Raw genomic sequence first — 21,975 nt, 5'->3', positions numbered from 1 at the left:
ACAAGATTATTAATATGACTATTTGTATATACAATTTCAAAGAATTCTCATTATAATTCTTGCTTGCTTTCCCGGGATTCCATAAGGATAGAAATGTATTGCATAACGCGCATGATAGAGGTGCGGCAATGGTGTGAATGCCTGCCATACAGTAATAGTTTCATATTCTACATAAAACATTACATTTAAATGTTATATTCCTGTACCAGGAATAATAAGTTAGCAGGATGGTGAGGTGCCGTTACCTGTTCCGTATCGCCATATTGAACGGTGATTCGTTACGGGCGCATACTCTATTAGTAACAATGGGACCTGAGGTCATTTTCATAGCGAAATGTATTTATGTATCTATGTCAGCTTTAGGAGGTCAATGACCATGATACATGCAATATTTATTAATATAAATAACCAATATTTAGCAAAATATTCTGAAATGAGTTCATAAAATGGTCATAGAACACGTCGAATGGTTTTAATTTGTGCTACTAGTCGTTTTTATAATCCTCACCACTCCTTGCTTAGATGTGAAGGCATTGTAATGACGACCATAAAGAATTATATAGAATATGTAGAAATTGACGATAATAAAATGTCTTCATTAAAGAAGACAAATTTCAGTGGCTCAACCTCGGTGATCAGCTATTTAAGTAGCATGAATATGCTATTCAAAATTGAAATTTGAAACACAATTTATGAATTATTTTCAAGTTCGTCTACATAATATATCATACTTTCCAACCGCCTCCATTTTATAAATCTATATAAATAAAAATGAATCCCTATTTCCCTTGGTCACGGCAATTAACATTGACAAAAGCATATCATGTAGAGTGACGTTTAGTAACCGTTATGTTGTGGCGCCTAAGTCAATGTCCCGTATAATTAAACCTACACGTGTCTCTAGTAATTATATAGTCACCTAATGCCTTACTTTTATTTCACCTCAACATTTATATATCCTTCAAGCTCTTAATCAACATTGTTGAAAAGTTTGAAATAAGTAGAACCATAAATATATTTACGGTTTCTGGTTAATCGGGGTGCTTTAAATAAATGGGGCATTTAGTTTTACTCTACATTAACCACTTGCGTACAACAATAGAATATAAGCGAAATATGCAATGTTAATTGCTATACGAATGAATGCAATGTAATTGTCGAAGAGAGTGCCTACGTCTATACTCTCGGGACTCTGATAACCGCTGATTTAGGAAATCGCCACACTATAAAACTAAAAAAGCCTGAGTGAGCAAAATTTACAGCCTTGCCTCGAACACTGTCTTACCATTAATTACATAATTTTATACGTGGGTAAAATATATAAGGATCACGCAATACACAGATAATATGCCCATGATTTAGAATTGAATCTAACTGAGCTAACTTGAAGAAAACGTGATGAAAAATGGTTTTAATGTCAATAAAAAAACACATAGTAATGATGTAAAATATTTTTACTGTGACATTTTAATTATCTAAAATAAAACATAACACTATATTGTTATACAATGTACAGAGCTAATTACATATTAATATTTATTTGTTATAAACCTTAATTTAAAGTACTTAATTGATCTGGATTCACTGATTGTATATTATGAAAATAAAATAATTATTTAAAAATATCTGTGTATTAAAACAAATTAAGTACGAAACATATGGTGATAAATTGTTTGTTATAATTTTATACAAATTATAATTTGTACTTTGTATTTTTTCTGATATAACGTGCGGAGGAAATATTATATAAGTGGATATTTAAGAATAGATTTTAAAAATATTACCTAATATAGGTAAAATATTATTGAATATATTTACATATACTATATACAAGCCTTATTTCTACGATACTTATGGAAATAATAGCTATACTACCTTACAATATATTTTAACAAAATTAACATAATTATATCACCATTATTTTTGTAAAAAAATAAATTTCTTAACTCTTACATTTCAAATAATGTTTTCTTGTCCATAATAAATTCGAATTTTATTTTACCTTACAGTTTTATCTATTTTATTCTAGTTTTACATAAATCAGCGCCCTCTATCCTCTGTAGTTGTATACGTGCCATTAGTTGGTGCTTTTATATTTTCAGCTCCTCTGTAATATTAACAGATTATACATTTATTTAGTATATTAGTAAAGTATGTGAATGTTTTGGATAAAAATTAAAATGATTCTTTCGAACACTTATCAAACTTACTTATTTATTCATTTATTATTTATTAACACTTCGTTGCATTACATAAAAGGAAAATATTAAACATAATTAAATGAAAAGCAACTTGTAAAATGAATCTATTTTTGTAAATACAGAGTAATAATTAATAAGAAGACCTGTTAGCTAATGCAGTAAATTCACACTCACTTTTTAGATTGTGTAGTCGTTGTGTCTGGAAGTAAGAGTACAGTGGCGCCCCCTGCTACGCTCATCAAAGCTATTGTAATCATCGGAAGGTGGTCGTTCAAAGTAGTCTGAAAGGACAATAGTTTATGAATACCGCTATTTGATAACAGCCAGTCGTCATGAAATGGTAAATATATTGTTAAGAGATCAAATCACGAAATATCATATTTAAATTTGTATCATTGCATTAGGCCGTAGATACACAAAAATTGAATTCAGATCAACCACTCACCAGTTTCCATAAATAGGGTATGCAAATAAGACCAAGTCCAGATGAAATCTGACTGACACCCACCCCCAAGTTCCTGACCATTGTGGGGTAAAGCTCAGCTGTGAAAATCGGCAACATCATATTCGTTGCACCGATCGCAAACTTTCCGACCATCAGACATGCAATCATGGCCCATTCATTCGCATAGGCTATTGCCAAGCCCTCACTGCACACACAGGCTATCCCGCATACAACCATGCTTATAAATATGGGTAGACGTCTCCCAGCCTTTAAAAGTATCGGGATACTCAATCCAATGGCTGGTATTTCGACAACTGCTAATATAATCGACGTCAAATGTAGATTGCCCAAGTTGAAGTTGCCTATGTTTAGCAACAATCCATAGTATGCTATGGTCATAGCGAACCAGGTAATAAACAGGCATACTGTTCTCTTCAGTAGGTAGCCTCGGAGTAACATGCAGACGCTGGGGTCTTCCGATTTCGTGTCTGTTTTGTAGATTAATAGCAATTTGTCAATATCAGCTGGCAGTTCACGTTTGTTAAATGCTGCAGCTTTTTCTAGTATAGCTTTGGCTTCCTGCGTCCGTCCCATACTTAGCAGCCATCTTGGGGATTCTGGTAGGACAAACCTGCAAATGATGTTTTCGTTTTGGTAAGTGTTTTATCAATAAACTATTAAATAATAAATATATATCAGGTCTTAAGGCTTTGTACAGCTTTTGTTTGTGGATAATGATATAAATGTAGTTTGTTCATGATAAAATTCGTCTACCTATGCTTGTTCTAAATTATTTTTATTAACGTTTTAAGCATTCCAAAAACAATTATGATTAAATTCGAAATTCAGCCAATACGTAAAACATTTTTTTTACAACTTTATTATTGAAGGTACTCTTACACAGTATGCTACAGAATTATTGAAACTTACCACAAAAATATTAACAAGCATCCGGGTATAGACAACGCCAGCTGTAGATCCCTCCAATTAGGCATGATCATAGAAAGCAGAGACACTATTACATACGCCAATGGAAGCGGGAAGAAATTACAAACTCCCGCAATTGTCACCCATTTCCCGCCAACAAGTTCCACAGACAACACAAATGCTGCGTATACCACAGATACGGATACAAGTCCCATAATAAGTCGAACCACCACGTATTGCATATAGGAGCTGACTAGAAGAGAGAGTATGGCCAACGCACTTTGAGCTACTGACATAGCCATGAGGATGCGTTTTCGGCCGAACCTGAAAGAATATATTTTCAGAATGTCAAAAATGTTGCCGAGATCAGAAATGTATTAGTTTACTGTTTATTTCGCCAAGGAATATTAAATAAAATAAAATATAGTTTTTTAGCTAACCTATCAGAAATCCATCCCCCCACAACCCCACCCACACCGACGCCGATCAAAAATACGACCTCTGCGAGATTTGTCAAACTAGCCTTCTCACATACTAGATTCCATTCTGATATAATCGTGTCACCAACTTCGCTCCTGTCATAACCCCAATTCTGACACTTCTGAAATGAATCAAGAGCGACCGCTGTGTAGTTTATAATACTGTCAGCTGTCACATTGGCCGGTATGACGCGAACGCTGCATGCGTCTTCAGGTTGGCTGTAGTTGATCCATCTTTCTAGGGGTACATTTGACAGGTTATCTGGCGGTAAACACCAGAATTGGGTTGCTCTTGCCTGAAAAATATAGGATAATTTTACTTCTGAACTGGCTGAAGCTTAACTGTTTGAGCTATGTGTCTTACAGAAATATCAACATTTAATAATAACATAAGTCATAACAAACAATATTAAGTAGTAACGAATCCTACAAAATAATAATATTTAAAAAAAGAAAATAATAAAAAAATGTGGAAATAAAAAAGGAATAAGGTACAATTTAAGTGTGTAATGTGTGTCTTTGTTGAAGTTTTAACTGGCTCTGGCTCATGCTGTTAAGCAGACGTGTTCCAAAGCGCTGGTCTTTCCACGAGACCACAACAGTTTCGTGGTTCTAATTAACTTGTTCATCTACTGGTAAGTTCAAATCTCAGGTGAAATAGTAAAATATCAAAAGGGGTTAGCAATTATGCTAAGAAATCTTTAGTGGTACGAAGTTGGATGAGCATGAAGAACCGTTTTACAAATAACTATTACATGGTGCGCTCTTTTTTTTATTACGGCCGTGAGTATAATTTGTTTTAAATTAAATAATAAGAGTTGATGGCAAAATCTGTGAAAACTTTTTGTAGTATAACGTACTTAAGTTATTTGCTTTTAAAAAATAAAAAGGCGCTATAACTTATGAACATTACAATTACTGCTCTTATACAGTCATCGTTTTAAACTTCGACACTAAACTTAAGACATGAATATCCTACCAGAGACAAACAGAACAGGAAATATTTAGAAAGATATAGCGAGATCTAGTAGGTAGCTGGTTCTAAGAGTTTATATAAAACACCCGTGTCAAGTGCTTGTTACAAGAACAACGTTAATTGAACGGACGGAATAAATACTTTGATAATCTGTATGCAGATTTTTTAAGTATTAGCCATAGTCCTAATAATGTTTGTTGACCTGTTTCTACAGGATTTGATTAGACAAAGTTACGAAAGTCAGGAAAGGAAAAATAAATCAAATAGATTAAATAACTAAGTAATGAACTTAGTTAATTTTAATTTAATTATATTTCTTATTCGGATGTGTTCTGTGATGGAGTGTATATCATATCAGCATGTGTACGTGAGGGTTATACATCTTATAAATTTTTTAATACTTATTATAAGCATATTCCGCCATAGCTTAAACAAGCCGAGGCTTACATAGTGATCATTGTATGTCCGGACTGTGCAATACAACACTGAGATTCTTGAGTAGCATAACAATTTTACACGCTCATACGTCAAATATGTACAACTAAAAATATAAAACGATCCGCCGATTTGCAGACTTTTGTTAATTATTTGCCTATAAAATTCTCACGTATTATTACGTACACGTAACTTCCATAGCAATTCCGGTTCCGCCCCAATTCTTTTTCGTAACTATTGAACGAACATCGAATATAATAGATTAATATGATGACGTCATTTATTTACTAGAGAGTGCCAATGCCAGCAAACTATTAACTAACGATTGAATGACTTTTGCAACCGCCATTGAAGTTACGTAGTAAACTTAACACGGCACAAATACATTTCTACGATTTTAATAATTTTAAAGCTTGTGTGCAATCTGTAATTATCGAAAACTATAACGAATTCGTTGAGAATCAAAATAATCAATATAGTTAGTAGTTAAACAACCACTCTTACCGTAAAAGTTGGCAAAAAGATGTGGATCGTGCACGGGAATGAGAATAGTGACAGAAGAAATGTCATTAATAGCTGCCATCGTCCATATTCGCCAATGACAGCTGACACTACGTCCGGACCGGACTCTTCATCTTCAGGGATCCTGGGCTTCTCCTTATGTGTTTGGCTTGGGATTACTGGAATAAAAAATATTTTTTAAAAATAAATTTTAATATTATATGTTTATTACGTAATCTGTTCTAGGAAACGTCTATTTATTGTTGTCAAATCAAATTAATTTAACAATTCGTTGCTAAAATAAGTTTGAATCATAAGAATAAACTATATTATCTACTAAAAAACTTTTTTTTATTGACATACCCACATAATATAATAATGTTCTCGCAGGGAATATGTAGTGACAGATAATACTAATAACACTTTAATTTGGACAATAATCTTATATTACAAAGATTTATTTCTTATGAATGAGGAATGAATTTTCGAATTGTTATAGATCTTTGTGCTCCTGTATTAAGTTAAAAATTAATTTAATATACATATGCACATTATAAATGCGTGTATGATTGCTTTAAAAAAAACGTTGTCCTCTTGACTATTGTTTAATACGTGTGTGAAGACTAGTTTGTTTCTTTATTTTGTATAACACCTATCCGTAGGTAAAACAGTGACCATGTACTATCCAATCTTATACTAGATGGCGCTAGCAGCTAACACGGTTGGTAGTTTGCTTGGAGTTGACATTAATTAATAAATACATTCAATATTGTTTGATATACAACGCCTTAAAAGAAATTGATAATTTAAATAATAGCCATATAATTAATAAAAATAACAAATAAATGACATTTAAAGTATAAATGTCATTTATTTGTTATTTAGGTGGATAGTGTTATCAGAATAGTACGTAGTACACGTAGTACTAAAACTATGTACAACTTTTCATTGCACATTACAATTACTTAGAATTTCAAATAATGTAAGACATATACACGTTTTATAATTGTTAAAGAATACTATATATAAATAATTTAGTTAATCTATTTCTAAATTATTATCGATGTGATAAACCATCACAGTAAGTTATCATTACTCTCGACAAATAGAGAAATTTAGGTCAATGAAACTGATATTGTTATTATTGTTAACTTGGACAAAACATTATCACAACTTGTAGTGAAAGACGTAAATTTAATCTGTACGATTACTTGCGTTTATATAAAAATATATCAAAGAATATATTTTTTTAACTTATAAGCCGTTATAAAAAGATTGTTTGTGATGAAGAAACATTCAGTTTCAATCTCAGTATTTTTCTGCTAAATATTTTCTGAAATATTTCTTTTATGATCTGTCACTTATTTTCTGTGATATTTCTTTTGTGATCGGATCACAGGTAGTGAATTCATGTTTTCGTATGGAGTATTTTCTATGTGTGCGTTTAGCACTTGCTCGCAAGTATAAGTAAACTGGTATATCTCAGATCAAAAAAGACGTTTAGTGTCGAAAATACTTACCAAAATAGAAAATTTTCAAAGAAAGACGCCAAGATTACAATCAACTTGTAGTGAAAGACGTAGTGACACTCTTTTGTTTGGAGATCACTGCGTTTTACGCCGGCATAGACTTTGCTAAACGATTTTACGTTCGATCGTAATTAAAAGGGCGTCAATTATATTGCATAAGAAAAGTGCACTTTAAAAACAATAAATAAAACTTAGTAATAAATACAACACCTCATAGAATTAATTTGCTCCATTTATTGATGCAATCGGTCTAAAAATAACTGTATTATTCTTTGTTTCTAGAAATATGCAAGCTTGCTACGATATAGTTTTTGTTATAAATGATTTTCTTTTTATGATAACAATAATTTTAGCTGACTAAAGCTAAAATTAACTTTAGTAAAATAAATAATATATTATATAAAATTATGATAATGACGGATGAATGATGTTTCTGTGAAAGTAAAAAAATACTTCTACGAACAAATAAACAAGAATGGCACTTGTCTTAAACGATATTATTGTTCATCATGCGAGTTTGCATTTGGGGCCAAGGCTGGGAAACGTATAGATTACATTAGTGTACGATTAGTTGAGAAAATCGCGTAAACACGCAACTGAGCCATGCAACTAATAAACTACTATCTATCAAATAACTAATAATATACTATCTATCAAAATACATAATTCATATGAAATTTTTTAACTTTGAACAACATCGCAATCAGCTATGTCTAATTGACACGTAAAATTTTAAAATAAATTTAATAGGAAGATTATTTTAGACCATATTAGAACGCACAAATAGTATTCACAATATTATAATCTATATAGTAACAATTATACCATAGCCATTATAGAAAATTCAAACAAATTATAAAATATGTTCAGTGTCCCCTTAACGCTGGAAGCATTTCTAGATTGAATTGCGATACTTATTCGTTGTGTAAGTAGCATCCCATACAAAATCCCGTCCCATCCTACAAGGAATCAAAGACATCCACATAGTAAATACCGTGTGTGCTTATATTATTTAATAAGTAGATTTTATTTAAATTTTTTAAAATAAAAATTGCTACCTTATAATATTAATAGAGATTTTATCTATTTGTAAAAGTACAATCTACATAGTACTTTATAAGCGTAATAAAACGATGTATTTAAAATTTAAAAGTTTTTAGACGGAGCGCTGAAAGACTTTTATATACTTTACCAGAAAATAATATATGTAATAATGGAGGAATTTTTATGTAACGCGCCTACAAGTTTAGAGTAGCTTAGGAAACTTGTAAAAGCTTTTAAGTTTTGCAAACTGTTATCTTTATCTTTGAAAGATCATTGAGTATTATATTCTTGATAAAATAAATACCGAATAAATACAGAAAATATTATATTCCATTAAATATTATTATTATAAAATATATATTTTTAAACACTTTAAATGTAAATTATTTTTGTCATTGAAGAACACAACGATAATTCAAATGAAAATGTTTTAAATAGTAATTACAGGTCATTCATTACATAAATAATGTATTTTAATATATATTTTTTTGAACATAAAACATTCCTAACTAGGATCCGAGGAAATCTACCAGTATGTAGGGCTTTGTGCCTCTGTATTAGATTTTACGACTTGTCTACGAGGACGTGTCACTCCGGTTATTAAATTAAAACGTAACCTGATACAATTTGAGTCACTTTCATGACCCATAAACGTACGCAGTTGTTTATTAACTTGAATTACAAAATTGCGCCTTGGTTTCGATAAGTCATTACTATTTTATAGAGAAAGATATATCCGGCAGGTTCAATCTGTTGAAATTAGGTCGAACATAATCTGTGTTAGTACAGTTGGTCACTTGACTAAGACAAATAATCACGGGTACTTTTTTCAATAAATACGTCTCAAAAAAATAATATGAAGCTAGAAAAGGAAGGTCTGTGGTGGTTTGGTCATAAAGAAAATGTCTTGTAGTTACATGCTGTGGATGCAAAAGTTTCAGCTTTTATGCTGAATCAGATACCGGACGTTCCAGTCAGGGCAGGACATAGGTGTGAAGGAACGTGAAATGTTGTAGGAGCAAAGAAGATGGCTAGTAAATAGAAGAACAGACCCAGAAGTGTAACTTACAAAATCAATACGGTAGCGTTTCTGGAAAAAAAAGTTATTAGCTTCCTTGTGTAGGCGAAAAAACTTTTACTTATTTGGTAATAGATTTTTCAGCGTTTTTGCCGTAAGTTTTTTACGCAAGCAAACGAGCGTATAAATGACGTTAAATAAATGAACAGTTGTAGGCCTCAGTTGAATTAATTAATTGGCCAATTTAGCGGTTAAATCGACGGTTAAATTGCTAATAGCAAATCTATGAACAATCATATCATTTGTTTTTCACGCGGAATGGAATGATGTTAAACATATTATCTTAGGAGGCATATGCCTTTACTATTTTTTTATATAATAGAAATCACACAGACGAAATCTAAACGTCTATTTTACTTGTTGTCTTTATGAATCTCACAAACCAATTACTACGAATCCCTCCTCTCTTTATTATTATAACAAAACAAATAAATGGCGCTGCCTTTTTAGGTCTTGGTCTCATATTTCGGTTACTGCTTCATGATCATTTAACAATTTAATAAGCAAGTAGGTTATCAGCCTCCTGTGCCTGACACACGTCGATCTTTTAGGTCTAAAGCAAGCCGGTTTCCTCAAGAGTTTTCCTTCATCGGTTGAGCAAATCATAAAAAAAAGTTCATTTATGCACAGCCGGGATCGAACCAACGAAGAGTGATGAGAAACGCACTCTGAAGACATTAGGTCAACTCAATCTCACAAAATACTAGATTATAAAAAAGACAAACTATTTTTAGTTACATTTTTCAGTTCCATACAGCGCAGTATACATCATATATAAATACATACAATCATTTCCTTCACAATCTAGTCCAATTAAAAATGCAATGCCCATTTTAGTGCTATTATAACCGTGTTTAATGATCTTGATTGCCTCCTGTCATTTCCTTGCCTACATAAAAAACATTGACAAGACTAATAAATAATACTTGTATGCCTTAACCTGATATGATAGCATCGATACATATATAATTGTCTATTTGTTTTTATTTATGTTGTATGCAAATAATCAAATTTTAAGCTTCATTGGATTTAGTACCTAAATACCGTTCAATATGATTATAATGATTATTGTTAATGTACTATTAAGTAAAGTAAACATAGTAATATCACTAATAATAATCGTCGATTAGATCAGGAATTAAAATAAATCAGTGGCGCTACAACCTCTTTAGGTCCTGGCCTCAGATTTCTGAATCTGTTTCATGATCATTTTGAAATCTAATAGGCAAGTAGGTGATCAGCCTCCAGTGCCTGACACACGTCGTCGACTTTTTGTTAAGACATGTCGGTTTCCTCACGATGTTTCCCTTCACCGTTCGAGCAAATGTCAAAAGCGCAAATACAAAGAAAGTCCATTGGTGCACATCCCGGAATGGAACCTACGACCTCAGGTATTAGACTCGCACGCCGAAGCCACTAGGCCAGGCTCAGGAAATAAAGTAATGGCTAAAAGAATTTTAAAGTTACTTAATTATGTAAATAGTTTTAGCTATCTTTAAACATTTATTCACACACTTTCATTATTTAATTAATTCTTATTGCCAAATGTGTTTCGTATAAATAACTAATAATAATTAATCCTTTAATGTCAGTTCTCATGGAAAATTGGGTAAATATATTCATTTTGTGGTGTGATTAACTAGAAATACCTGATCTATATAACTATTTTAAGTAGTTATTAAGAAAAATGTTGCCGACAATTCTGCTTGTTAAGTTATTGTTACCGTTACGTAAAATATAAAACAATTTTTATTGTATCTTTATATAAACACGACATTTTTTATGATTTATTAATTGATCACTTTCAACTATATAGTGTTAGTAATAATACATTACCTAATGATTAAAGGAAATTCCAATTTCAAAAAAAAAACTACTGAAAAATTTGCGAATGCCGTTTGAAGTATCCGCTGGGAGCAGGGAACAACTCCGGAAACAAATGGCTCAATGAAGCTGATTCAATGTGATCCTATTCGGTCACTGGTCTCGTTACTCGCGAATATATCTTCCGCTTTGTAGGGATTTATAAACACACTTTGTAGATTAACTTTGATCGCCAGACAACAAAGAACTACTAACTATAGTAAAAAATATTAACGTCAAAATATATGAGCCATATTCAGTTAAACTAAGAGTACCACAAACCTACATTTTGGTTAAAGAATCTTCAATGCACCAAATCATTGTGTATAGACATCGTAATCATGTTCATCACTCATTTTCTATTGTTATGTAACGAAGTGTTAATAAATAAATAAATAAATAATCAAAGTAAGCATGATGATCGTCAACTTTCATTGGAGACGATAATTTATGAAATTGTCTTTAAAAATAGTAGGAATTTAACAGTATTCAAGTGATATTCAGACCTCTGTAGAATTCAATAAGTGCAAATATTATTCGGTAATACAAATATAATTTATTTTTTACATAGCAGAACTCGTCAATGATTATGTAACGGAAAAATTATCTATACGTACCTACAGGATAATTTTATATTGATGTTGAATTTTACTCTATTATATTGTTTGAATTCATTGAAAAAACTATGTTATTGAAGTAAAAAAAATAATATTAAAGAGATATTTTTACTACTGCTTGCTTGCTAACATCCATCTTATATTTATTGATTGAGATATAGAAATATATTTTGTTTTTATTCCGACAGAATTACTTGTATAGTCATCTAATAAAATGAAACGTTTAATTTCTTTAAATAAAAATATAAATATAAAATATATAATAATGAACATAAAATATATGTATAATTTGATTTTATAAATAATAGATATTATCAGATGTCAATATTTGGAAAGGAGGATATGAAAAACCTTCATACACCATGAAAAATAAGAAAAACAACTGAAAACGTTTTATTCTTATTGAAGCGATCATGACGTCAAAGCAATTAAAATATATTCTGTGATTACGCCAAATAAACAATCTTATTTGTTATTTTATTTTTAACCTAATGAATGTCTACTTTCATTTGTGTTCAGGGTTTTGCATACTAAAAATTAATTATAATTTCCGCGTTACCCAATTACAGGGAATTTATTGATTGTACATACATTATAATTATCACATTATCATTAATACGATCTAAGTTTCCGATTGATTCAGCACACGGCTTTAAGACTTGACAAAACCTTACTTTCAACAACCTTCAGGGGTTCGAACTTTAACTACTACTTTTAAATTTATTTTTCTATATTTTAAAACATCTATTTCGATACTAGTATTTTTCAAGTATTAATTTTTCTAAATTCCACACAATTCGACAATTTATTCCTTTTGATTATTTGAGTTTTTATTTTTCTCGCGTGTAGTTTCCCCAATGTTTACTTGAAACTGACATAAAGCTAAAACTATTGCTTTGAAAAATAGTATTAATTTTCTATTTATTCACACTTCATTGCAGTAATTGATACTAGCAACAGGCGGCCTTATTGCCTTATGGACCTTTCGACCGATCTCTTTCAGAGAACCACTGTGAGAATAGGTAAGCTAAGGTCAAGAAGTGCAAAAGATACATAATAAACACTTATCATAAAAAACGTTTGTCACAATTTAAGAGTAAACTCTAACCTGGAAGTGACAAGTAAGGAATAAAATTTAATAAAGCGAAATTAAACTGTTTTTCATGGCGTACATGTCTTATACGCGAGTAAAAATGTTATGAAACGAATTGTTCATATGAAATACCATATCAATAATCAATTATGGCAATCGCAATTTACTACAAACATCTTAAAATAGAAACACAAAAAAAAAATCATTTTATTGAAAAAAAATAATGTGTTAATCACAATACGAATCTATCTAATCTACACTACCTCTCTCCCTTATTATAACAGATGTCGTCGTTAACCTTTTGCATACGGAAGTAAAAATCAACGGAGGTGAAGGTTAAACTTACATCGAGGTGTGGCTTATAAACTATTTCAAGAAAAATATCCTTGATAATCGCGAATGGACGTCCAGCGCCTTGATACACCTAGGTCATTCTCTTCATGGCAATGTCCTTTGCACATCATTTACTGTGTCTTAAGGTAATCTTATATTATTGTTATAATACTGAAATTGTTTGTTTGGTTGTGATCACAGAAACAATTGTTATTTTTTTTTGCGTTTGAAAAACCTATTTATCTTAATAAAGGTAAAAAATGGCGTAAAGGTATAATCAAATTTTTAACTTGTATTTCCTAAAAAGGTTTAAATTTATTCCCAGTCGTGTCTAATTACTAAATATAGTATTTTTTTATCCTATTGCTTGATTAAGGCTTCTTCTCTGCACTGTTTTAATAGGTTTATAGGTGTTTTAATATGCCTGGTATATAGTTAATATTAACATGCCCTCGAACGGTGAAGGAAAACATCGTGAGGAAACCGGCTTGCCTTAGACACAAAAAGACGACGGCGTGATCAGGCACAGGAGGCTGATTTGCCTTTTAGATTGACAAAAAAAATATCATAAAACAGATACCGAAATCTGAGGCCTGGACCTAAAAAGCTTGTAGCGCCACTGATTTATTTATTTAATATTTTAAAACTATAATAAGCATTTGGATTGCTTGATTTATAAATCGATAAATTAAAGTGATCAAACACAACTGTTGCAGCTGTTTCAAAATCTCGCACAAAAAATAAACAGTGTAAAAAGTCCTAAGTAAATACAAAAACTAAACTAGTATTTTAATAAAGTCGTTTTATCAGCACACACAATTTCACAGAAAGCGAATTTATTAAGTTTTTGTGGAGAAATTCTCGTATTTTTATTGGAACACAATGTTTTCTCGTCTACCCACTACTCCTATAAAAAAATTGATCGCGATAACCGTTACGTAGATTATTTAATTTACGTTTTTTAGTTTATCTGATATAATTCAACTGTTGCAGTTCACTTCCGCTGTATTGCTTTTAAAAAGAGTTCAAGGATTTTAAAACGTTCTGCCGGAAACTTGCGATTGACAAACACTGTCTCGTGTGAATTATATTATGCTTTTCAATAAGGCGACAGGCGTTTGTTCTACTTAAACTTTTGTTGTTCATGCCTGTCTAAAAGATGTGCTCGCATCTAAAACAACGTCATATTGGAATATAAAAAAACAAATGCAGATCAACACCTTAATATGTACGGATGGAATACCGATTATATATTTTTACCTATTTAATAATTACCCAGTGTGAAACTGTTGCATGTATCAATAAAAAATATTGTTTTTATATAATGTTTAATTTCTGTTATGACGCTAATTGTTTTTGCAAAGTGATACGCTTATGAAAAACATCTCCGTATGGATGTGATTCCCAGCCTTTTTTTTACCATGCGCCATCTTACCCTACCTAAAATTAGTACGCGAGGGGCATGCAAAATACTTACATAATGTATATATTACAAAAAATCGTTCACTTAGGATACATAAATGAAGGTTTTACGAAGAAATCACTAGGAAACTCTAAACGAATCAATAGGTATTTTTTTTGACACAATGAATAAAATTATCTTCAAATGCCAATAATTTAAAAGATTTTCTATTTGAATTTAATGAGATCGTTACGCTTGATTCTTGCTGCACAGAAATTGATATTAGGTTCCAATTTTATTTGGTCAGCTTCCTTCTCAAGTCTCCACGATATGTTATGTTCCAAATAAACGTATTTCATTTCATTTCATTGCCTCTCTTAACAATGAAACTGACCCCCTTTGGGGTAGGCCCTAACTAAGAAACACTGGTCTAGAAGAATCTGCTCTTAAGCGATATCGACCGTTAATTTACTACCTGTATTTAAATAATAACTATTATTAAAGCATTTCACAAATCAGTTCTTTGATTGAAGCCGCACAGTGAGTGAGTGTTCTCCTCTTTGCAATATGAGGGCAATATAATAAATAATATTCTGATAATTTATACAACGCCTAGGTTATTGTTCGATAACAATTTCTATGTGTAATTCGTATTGACAGCTTAATAACGTAATGACAATAATATGTTTACGTTATGACACGCTTTTATTGATAACGACGATACTTGACACACACAAGTAAATACAATCGACGAAGATTAATATTATTATTCTAATATATAATAAAGTTGGATATTTGTATAGCTTACTGTCGGTGTATCATCAGTGACCCGCCTTAACCCTCAAGAAGAAAGTCACTAACGTACCCATGTACGTTTACAAATTTATAAATATTATTTAACGTAGTTTATGTAATACACAGATAAAAGGGGGACTTTAAAGATAAGTGTTTGGAAAGGACCAAGGGGAAGAAGAAGAGGGCGCCCCAAGAAAAAGTGGAAAGAAGAAATAGAAGCGGTAAGAAGAAGCGAATGGAGAAAGCCATGGACAGAGTCAGTTGGTATAAGCTGGAGGCGTTTATCCGCGAAGGGGTTCCGATCGACGGTAAGATATAGGATATACAACAGGATAAATAAAATAATGTTTTAAATGTAAAAAATATAATCTGTATATTATCTTTTTATCATAATTCGAAATTAAACTGGCTTTATTATTATTATGTATCAGTTGAGTGACGGGACCTGTGGTGTAGTGGGGCGATGTAGGAATACTGTATCTCCAAGCACTTTATAAAATTATTATCTTATAGAAATATTCGAGTAAACGAAATACTATACTACTAATACTATTTTGGAGGAATGTACATAAACTTCGCGTCTATTTTTAATTATACCACGAAAACGTTTAAATAAGAAAGTTGCATAATTAATAAAATTTAATAAAGGTTAAATACAACGTCAACAGTAAAAAAAACACAGGAAACTGAGTTATTTTTGGATTTGTTGTTAAATTTACATTAAAGCATAAACAATGGGGCAAGGTGAACACCTCTCTATATTTTAAATAATTACCTACGATATTATGCAGCTAACTTGTTCACTCGGATTAAACAGACTGCAAAAACCAAGTAGTTTTACTTAGATAAATTTTTTGTCTTATCCGTTGCAGGTTTTGAATGATTTTAATTTTATTCCCAGTCTAAGCGAATAAATTTCAATACAGATATATCTACTATAAAAAATATAAAAGATGTATAACAAAGTCGAAAACCTTATGACGTCGTCAGTCTCCAACGAATTTGACATTTTGATGATATTACAAGAGCAGATATCTACAGCCTTGGCTGGTGTTGATAGGGTTTCTCGTTGTAAACCCATTAATATTTAAGTGATTAGCGGAGATATTATTCTTATATTTCCTGTCACATTATCCTAATTTCGTGGGAACATACGAACAACTCGTCAAGAAATTTAAATTACAAATAAGTAATATGGGAAACTTAGTTACTATTGGAACTATGGAAACGTTACGATTAATTCCTTAATTATTAATTAAATCAGGCAAACTTGTAAGGTTTACATTTTGTACGATAACTAAAGTATTGTTTTATTCCCGTATATAAATAACAACTGCATTATGTTATATATATAACATACAAGGACTATCTCTTAGAAGTTTAATTCATTCGGTTATATTCTTAACACATTGTTGCCTTTTACTCTTGGGTATATCTGGCCTATTTGCTTTAACCTCGATGTTAATTATTTGAGCCAAGTAAAAATCAATTATTTCTAAGCATAACTTTTTAGGTATGTTATTGAGGTACGAATCACAATGGATGTAAATAAATTATTATTATTAAAAATAAGGAAAACATGTGTAATTAGTATGTAAGGACACGAATTTGCAATATGAACAATTCGTAGTATATGAAAAACATAATGTACCTAATGTTATAATGATTTTTAAATATATTTAAATTAAACGATTAACATTTACCTATTTCGTTAGTTCTCTGATTAGTATGACACAATCATGATGGGTTTTGCATCGAAGTATATATACTTGTTGTTATTATCTATACCTATTATAATTAAATTTATAATAGTGAATTATCAGTTAGTTGAAAGTGTCAGAACAACATTATTTTCATATCTAAACCATGGTTATGGTTTTAGCTGGTGTTATATTATTACTAACTTCACATTAAACAATAAATAATGTAGGCATCGAATACTAAATGTGTGCTGATGGCGTGTGTGGTGTAAAATAAGCCAAAAGTGATCCATCGATGAAATGTAAATACTTTTTTAAACGTTAATGAGATGAAATGATTGAATTCCATATCATGTTATACTGACAATTATAGCAAACTAACAATGAAGACTAAGCGTAACTAAGTCCAAATAGAATTTAGCAATATTGGCCAGGTAATTCGTTAAAAATAAAAAATGTTTTTGTATTAATTGCATGCCGTCCGCGAAGGAGGCGCGAGATTAATTATTTTGTTTATTTCCTGTTTTCTTTTTTTGGTGTGGCAACAAATACATAAATTTCAAAGTGATTGTGACAATCTAAGAGTAAATAAAACATAATTTAAATAAGTTATGTTTTATTATTAATCTGTGGATGCGGACGTGTGGGGTGACAGGATTACGAATGAAACGTGCTCAATTGAGATCCACGTAGTCACGCTCACACCTCGGCTGCACTGATATTCACAAGTAGGATAATTTCCTAGCATTATTTACCATCTACTAGCTGATTAGAATATACCTGCGTTTATATATTATCAGGATATCGCTCGGTAAATTTCAAACACAGAGTTGTGATTTTGAATAAACTTACAAAATTTGAATAAAAAAGAACTGCACCAAACTTACGTGATGACTTTGTAAGTCTGGTTTAAATACTTTATTATTATGGTGATTTAGTTTTAGTTTAAGGTAGAGTTTAAATACAGCTAAGCGATATGGAAAGGACTATGAGGAAAAAGTAGTAGGAGTCGCTCCACAAAAAGGTGATAGAAGAAATAGAAGCAGAAAGCGAACGGAGACAGAAAGCCATGGGCAGAGTTAGTTAGATAAAAAAACCCGTGAAAAGGTAAAGCAAATAGCAAATGAAAATGAAATGGAAATTAAACGAGTTTTTATTATTATTGAGGATAATTAAAAACTTTATATTAAACAAAATAGAATAACTAACCTTATAATGTAATAATTAAAATATAATTTATTATTGAGGATAGTAAAAATGTAAATACTATATGTAGAATTGTGCAGTTCAATTCAATTCAGATATACGATTAAGTTAATATTTTAAAAAAAATATAAAACTCACGTTTCACTGAAAGTCTATAACGTTCGTTAGTTCACTTTAGTTACTTCCGTTATAATGTCATTTGTACCAAACATTGTGACAAAATGGATACAATAATTAATCACATAAAAAATAAAGTATGATTATTTAATTTGACTACCATAGATGATAGAACATTCCAACAGACCGCTAAGCAGGTTGGTTTTTTACAGCAAACGAAACTTAAACACAATTCTTGACGAAATAAAATTAACTGAGAATATTCATGAAGATTTCATAATAACAAAATCCTTGGCAGCAAAAAGAGTTTGTTGATCTCTGAATGTGTCTGCTTTTGTGCAGTTTTTATATACTGACATATAAAATATTATATTTAAGTATTGTTTTTTTTTTTTAATAAGAATTTAATACGTAAAAAGTGAGGCGTTCGCGTGTACTGACTATTACAATCAAGTAATGCATCTCAAATCTATTGATAGACAAACAGCGATGGGGGCCATGAACCCCATTCATAAGCCTTCTGGAGCTGTAGATGTCCTCGGGCAGCGGCCGAAACTTGTTAATTTTTTTAATTTTACACCTTCAATTTTTCTATCTATTCTTTCTTCTATATAAGTCATCTCTAAATTAATGAGATATTTGAATACTATTTCGCATATTTTTTTTATTCTTTATTGTAATAATAATTGTTTATTCTCTGTAAGTTTTATCTACTTTATAAGACCTTCGTCGATCCGAAGTGGTGGAGACCTGATGACCTGTAACACAGGTACTCTTACCTTTAGCAGGCATCAGTCTCACACAAACAAGCATTTCCCTCAAGACAAGAAAGACAATTATTTGTTTATAATAATAAATAAGTGTAACTGAAGTTTAAAGTTTTTGTGAGAAAAATAAATTAATTACTTATAGCCAGTCGTTCTCGTAACTCGGTCGTTACGAATTTCTAGTAAATATTATTAACAGTCAAAGCAGTGATAAGTTAACGATTTCATAATTGTGCTCATGATAAATAATAATATAAAAGTCAAATGTGCTAAAATAAATAGGCCAAGAAAGATTATATATACAAGTTTGTAGTTGTAACTAGATTATTATTTAAGCAGAAACTCTGATTTCTATCCACCATATCATATAATAATTGTTAACATAACATAAACGAAGAGAGAAATAAAATTATTTTTCTGTATTTTATTGATTGTAAAAAATCTTCGAGTTACGCTATTTTGTTAATCTTATTTATAAGTATGAATATTTACTCATGCGGCATATTAATTAATCATTTGTCAAATCGTGTTTTGTCTTCTTTAATTTTGGACCATATATGTTAATTAAGCGTTAAATTTAAAAGTTTTGAATTATAACATACATATAAGAATAAATAGATGATACGGTGAACTCCGTATCATCTATTTATACTTATCCGTATCACCTAAATATATTTTTACAAATGTGTATGGTCAAAACTGAATACAAAATGTTTATCTTTATTAGTATTAATATTTCCCACGATTAAACCTTCCCTAAATCTCGCAAATATTTTAATCGGTCCATTAATCCTCGAATTTTGGCGAGACAAACTAATAGCAATTTTTTTTTGGTAAAAATAATGTGATGGTTTTAGGCAGAATACCTTGGCCTCAATTATTTTCTAGTTAATTTAAGTTTGTGTAGACCAATTTTGTCAAAGTACTGTCTTTGTCAAGTTAGCGGAGGCTATTGTAATTGGTTTTTGCTGCATTTAACGAATTGCAAGTACCTACAGGTAAGCATCGTAATTGTGTAGCTCCGTATTATTGAGTGCTAAAAAATAATTTCGTACACTGTTCTTGAGACTGCGACGTCACAAAACACAAATTGAAGTGTCGTCCGTGTAGTGGAACTACCGATTTCACACAATATCACGTAAGTTCTTGAATTTCAACAAAAGTATCTCCAAAAAGTGATAATTAGAGGTTAGAAATCCACCAATCATATTGAGCATAGACAAAAGATCAATGACATTGACACTTGTCACAGTAACAGCTAACTAGTGTTGCCAGAGCAAGTAAATAAAAACTACCACTAATTACGTTCCATAACACGCAGATTTAGTTTACAAGAATGGAGGATCAGTTTCAACTATTGTTTGATAAAATGAAGAATGAAATCTTGAACCAAACAATAGAATTGAAAGATTCGATAACAAATAATATAATGGAGAGATTAGACGAAAAACTTCAACCTATTATAACAGAAAATAGAAACTTAAAAATAAAAGTAGAAAATCTCGAAAAGGAAGTAGAAAGTTTAAAAAGAGGAAAGAAGCAAAACAATTTGATAATGTTTGGAGTAAATGAAGGCGAAAGGTCTACACAAGAATTAATACAAAATACAATACATATTTTCAAAACTGACCTTGACATACAATTACAAGAACATGAGATAAACAAAATATATCGTCTAGGAAAGGGAAAGTCTTCTGGAAAACCAAGACCAATTCTGATTTCCTTTACGAGCGAATGGAAGAAGAATGAAGTTATGGGAAAGAAGAAAAACTTCAAAAATGTATATGTTACAGAAGACTACACAAAGGAAGTAATAGAGAAAAGGAAAACGTTGCAGGCGCAGCTAAAAGAGGAGAGAGAAAAGGGAAATATCGCGTACCTGAAATTTGACAAACTAGTAGTAAAAGGAAAAAATACTAACATAAATAAGGAAAAGCGCAAAAGAGAAACATCATCATCCCCACAAAACAATGCTCAACCAAGGAAACAACAAACTCTAATGCCGCCGATTAACAATAGACCAAATGCTTTCGACGTAATGAGGATTAGAGCTAATTCTCTTTCGTCTCTTCCCGCTAAGACAACAACTAACAAAGAATAACAATTAACTGTCGGTAAACGGAAAAATAAACAGCTCAACATGAACCAACATAAAATAACAAAACAAAATACTTCCCCAAGCCGACTGGTCATCGTGGGGAAAAATGACCACGACCCTCTAAAGGAAAAAAATAACACTAACATGAAAAACAAATAGAACAGAGTGGAAATCTTTAGAGGAGGCCTATGTCGAAAGACAAGCTGAAATGTAGAAACGACCGTTTACCGATACCTGATTTATGAAAAGAAAAGAAACTGTTAAAAGTTATAAACGTATTTGTAAGAAAAATTACTGTAAAAATAAGTTCAGCAATAAAGGCTATTTTATTTTATTTATTTATTTTATTTAAGTACCTACATAATTAGT

At 31.0% G+C, this 21,975-nt stretch overlaps 1 protein-coding gene across 2 annotated transcripts in view; it reads right to left on the bottom strand.

Annotated features, from left to right (window-relative positions):
* Positions 1-1,738: 1,738 nt before the first annotated feature.
* The window catches only part of LOC110998012 (organic cation transporter protein), a 40,432-nt gene continuing 20,195 nt past the window's right edge, over positions 1,739-21,975 (bottom strand). The window contains exons 2-7 of one of the 2 annotated variants that reach the window (XM_022266418.2): positions 5,968-6,143; positions 4,014-4,348; positions 3,577-3,897; positions 2,647-3,277; positions 2,376-2,482; positions 1,739-2,107 (exon numbers count right to left, since the gene is read on the bottom strand). In XM_022266418.2, the coding sequence (XP_022122110.2) occupies positions 2,041-2,107; positions 2,376-2,482; positions 2,647-3,277; positions 3,577-3,897; positions 4,014-4,348; positions 5,968-6,143 (1,637 nt within the window). In that variant the 3' untranslated portion in view covers positions 1,739-2,040. The remainder of the gene's footprint in view (positions 2,108-2,375; positions 2,483-2,646; positions 3,278-3,576; positions 3,898-4,013; positions 4,349-5,967; positions 6,144-21,975) is intronic. The other variant, XM_022266417.2, reaches the window with a different exon arrangement.

The sequence above is a fragment of the Pieris rapae genome, chromosome 3 (genome assembly GCF_905147795.1).
Source record: "Pieris rapae chromosome 3, ilPieRapa1.1, whole genome shotgun sequence".
NCBI classification, from domain to species: domain Eukaryota; kingdom Metazoa; phylum Arthropoda; class Insecta; order Lepidoptera; family Pieridae; genus Pieris; species Pieris rapae.
Note: the sequence above shows the minus strand (reverse complement) of the source record. Positions and strands in the feature narration are given on the sequence as shown.